Source organism: Vicia villosa, linkage group LG7 (genome assembly GCF_029867415.1).
Source record: "Vicia villosa cultivar HV-30 ecotype Madison, WI linkage group LG7, Vvil1.0, whole genome shotgun sequence".
In the NCBI taxonomy this organism is placed as follows: domain Eukaryota; kingdom Viridiplantae; phylum Streptophyta; class Magnoliopsida; order Fabales; family Fabaceae; genus Vicia; species Vicia villosa.
This window is the reverse complement of record NC_081186.1, coordinates 75,238,669-75,242,642: the sequence shown is the minus strand read 5'-3', so window position 1 is coordinate 75,242,642 and position 3,974 is coordinate 75,238,669. Positions and strand designations below refer to the sequence as shown.

At 32.4% G+C, this 3,974-nt stretch overlaps 1 protein-coding gene across 1 annotated transcript; it reads left to right on the top strand.

The window, feature by feature from the left end:
• Window positions 1–871: 871 nt before the first annotated feature.
• LOC131617476 (ribonuclease 3-like protein 2) lies at window positions 872–2,777 on the top strand. The gene is made up of 2 exons (XM_058888758.1): window positions 872–1,422; window positions 2,031–2,777. The coding sequence occupies exons 1-2, from the start codon at window positions 940–942 to the stop codon at window positions 2,307–2,309; spliced, it is 762 nt and encodes a 253-aa protein (XP_058744741.1). The 5' UTR covers window positions 872–939; the 3' UTR covers window positions 2,310–2,777.
• Window positions 2,778–3,974: the final 1,197 nt, after the last annotated feature.

The following is a 3,974-nucleotide window of genomic DNA, read 5'->3' as shown; positions in this document are numbered from 1 at the left end:
TCAGGAATGCATGAAAATTACAATTGCTGTTTTCTTAAAAATTGAACAATCATTCTTTAAGTAATCCTTCAGGGATGCTTCAAGAACTTATCGATGATAGACAACTTAAAAATATATAATTGTGTTAATTAAACAAAATTTCCAGTGAAATCTTATACAAAAAAATAATAGAATAGCATGCTAAAATTTAATCTATAAGATGAAGAAAAATCTTAAAAACTTACTCGAAAGAGAAGAAACATGATTATGCAAATTGATCATAAAATCGCTCACACGGTAGAGTTTCGTGCTAATAACGTGTTATGAAATTCACCAAATCAATATAGAGATCAAAGAGAGGTAGAGAAGAAATAGATCAATATTATCTTATCTTATTTCAAGTGTGCTTTACATTGTAATATGGGTCTCTATTTATAGGACTCAAGGGGGATAGAAAATCATACATATTAAACACATATTAAGTATGGAATAGGAAGATGAAGAACTAGGAGATGGATGGACATCCACTAACATAAATATTCATAACAAGATTTAATTTCTTAGCTTATTTATGCTTTAGATTATAATAAGAGCATCTCCAATGGTGTAATCCATTTTTGGGTTCTTTATGGGTCCCACTAGCCACATCATCTTAAAATAATTTTTATAATTTTTATTTTAATTGTATAATTCTAAAAAGTTATTATTGGGCCCACAACTTTACCTCATAAACTAATTTGATTGGGTACCACAATTTTTTCATAGTTGCATTGGTACTATGATGTGGCATGTCTAGGTGGAAAACTCAAAAGAAAATACCATTGAAATGCTCTAATCTCTCCTCCCAAGCATCTATTTATATGAAAAACTTTATACAAATTAAAACCATTTAATTTCAGCGTTTTCAGTTTTTGTTTCTGCTTATTTCAATTTGTGAATCACACAATACATTTAGAAAAGATGAAGATGGAAGCTTCAGTTTCTGCGGTTGAGAAAATAATCGGTTACACTTTTCAAAACAAGAAGCTTCTAGAACAAGCCCTAACCCACACTTCTTACCCCGAAGCTGTGTCTTACGAGCGTCTTGAGTTCATCGGTGACGCCGTTTTAGGTCTCGCCATCAGCAACCATCTCTTCCTCGCTTACTCCTCCGTTGATGTTGATCATGGTCAACTCTCACTCCTCCGTGCCGCTAATGTTAGCACGGAGAAACTCGCTCGCGCTGCTGTTCGCCATGGTCTACACAGTTATGTACGTCACAACACGGTTTCTATTGTTGATAAGATTAGAGTGTTTGCTGATGCGGTTGATTGCGAGGATGATTGTGCTGTTGTTATATATGGTGGATCGGTGAAAGCTCCCAAGATTCTTGCTGATATTATGGAGGCTATTGTTGCTGCTGTTTATGTTGATGTCGATTGCGACCTTAAAAGATTATGGGTGGTATGGTTTGTTTTTCTCAGCAGTTTTTATTTTTATTGATTAACTTATTATGATTCTTAAATTTATAAATGATTGTTAAAGAATTTGGAGTTCATGATGTGGGAGTTGAATGTATATCTTTAGGGTTTTAAAAAACCGCGAATACGGCCGCGACAAACCAAACCGGTTTTGACAGATGCTGATACAGATACCATTATTACTGTTTTCTATATTGAAAAACAAGTTGTCATTAATTCACACTCTGACGACCGTAATACACCTGTACTGAAATCACAAAAATCTTTATGCGACTGCGACTTTTTTTAAAACCTTGATACTACAAATGTATCATGACGAATGCATCCATGTTTTTTAGGAACGGTTGATAAATAAGTTAGGATGAGATAGTAGGAATGTATTGTGTTTTGTGTATTTGAGTTAAAGTTAATGACTATGTTTTTTGGGCTTCATTTTGTAAATAGGTTGTACATGATGAGCATGTGCATTGTCCTTGCAGTGTAAACTATAAACTATTCTTGATTGAGTGTATGTTGGATATGATATCATGTAGTTGCTTGCTTTGACCCAACAACATTATTATAAATACTTGTAATTTTTTTTGTTGGCAGATAATAAAAGGTCTTTTCGAGCCGATAGTGACATGGGATGATCTGAAACAAAATCCACAACCAGTAAATATGCTCTTGGAGATCTGTCAAAAGAATGGGAAAAAAGTTGACATAAAACAAGAGAGGAATGGTGCCAAAAGCACTTCCAATGTTTATGTTGACGGAGAGTTGGTTGCATCTGCTTCCTCGGATCAAAAGGACATCGCAAGGTTTGAAGCTGCCAAGGGTGCCTTGCATAAACTACAAAATAATAAGTTAAATGAACACGTGAGGTGTTAACTCATAATTCGAAAGAGAGAAATTTATTTGTCTATCTAAAAAGTATGCTTTTTGTTTAAAGGAATTGAATTTCTACACTTTGTGAATGAGTTATTTTTCTCCTCATGAACCGAACCGAATGTGATGCAGATATATCCTTGTTAATAAGAAATTAAGGGAACAATATTTTATAAGGAGAAAAATGAAGTTTGAATAAGTAACTAAGCAATGTATATCGGAATTTTTTTTTTTTGAATAATAACACGTTAGAGAAAAACTTGCATAGATTGAAACTTTGTTTGCGAGTTTGGAAGGCAGGGGAATAGAAGATTTCCGAAAACGAAATTTTAAAAAAAATACTTGATATTTTTTGAAAACATAATTTTATTTAAAATAATAAAAGAGTTATTATTATTATTATTATAATATTTTAATTTTTAGAGCCTCCAAAACTCTCATTCAATATAATTTTTAATAAAATCAAACTCTCCAAAATCCTCCTACCCAAAATTTTTCTATTGTTTTCAACCGATACTCCATATTTTCCAAAGCCCTTTCCTCTCTTTCTCTCTAGATAACAAACAACCACTAAAAAAAGAAAATTTTAAATTTATTTAAAATTAAATTTCTTTTTTAATTGGATTAATGAGGATGGATGTGATTGAATAGGAGAGAGAATTTTTTTGTTTATTTTTTAATTAATAAAAAATTGTGATAGATACCACATTTATATTATATTTGTTTTATTTTTCACTTTTTAATTAGTTTGACTATATAACCTAAACTAGCATATAGAGAATGAAAAAGTTGTCTAAACCAATAGGTAAGCACTTATGGAGTGTTTGTTTTAACTTAATTTTTTTAAATGATTTAAAAAAAAATGTTTATAACATAAACATATATGATTGATTGAATATTAAAATATAGTTAAAGTCGGAAAAAAATTATACCTCCAAAAATATTTTAAATAATTTTAAACTTAAGTAATTTTTAAAAATTTAATATCAAAAAAAGTTATATAAAAAAATACCTTAAATAATATTTTAAAAATAACTATGTAAATTTAAGAGCTCTCCCATGAGCGACAAAGGGAAGGGACGACCGAAAAGGTGGCTCCTCCACCGACGGTTCAAGGCAACAACACGTCTTGTAACAAAACGACGGCGAAGAACATCAACATCGGAGGCTCAACTTCTACTCCAAGTGTGCAAGTAGTTCAATCCGAAGGAAACCCTATTTTGGGAGTTGAGGGAACAAATGCGGAAAAAGAAGAGGAAGCAGCCACGCCAAAGAAGCTATGGGTAGACGTAATTAGCCGAAACAAGAACCCACCCAATGGAATGCAAATTGAATTTGTAGCACCGAAGATAGTTAATGGAGAAATTAAGGTCGAAATCGAGAGGGAAGATATCATCGCAGAAGTGAAGTAATGGGAATCTACGCTCATTATGTATGTGATTGGGGGTGACCTATGCATGAATATGGTCAAGCAATACATGATGAAGAACTGGAATTTTGTGAAGCCACCATACATGTTCTATATTGATGAGGGTTACTTTATCTTGAGGTTTCAGTCATACCAAGATAAGGACTGTGTGCTAATGAAGGGGTCGTACACCATCCATAATATGTCGATGTTGATGAGGGATTGGAAGTCGAATTTTGATCTAAAGAAGGATATGTTGT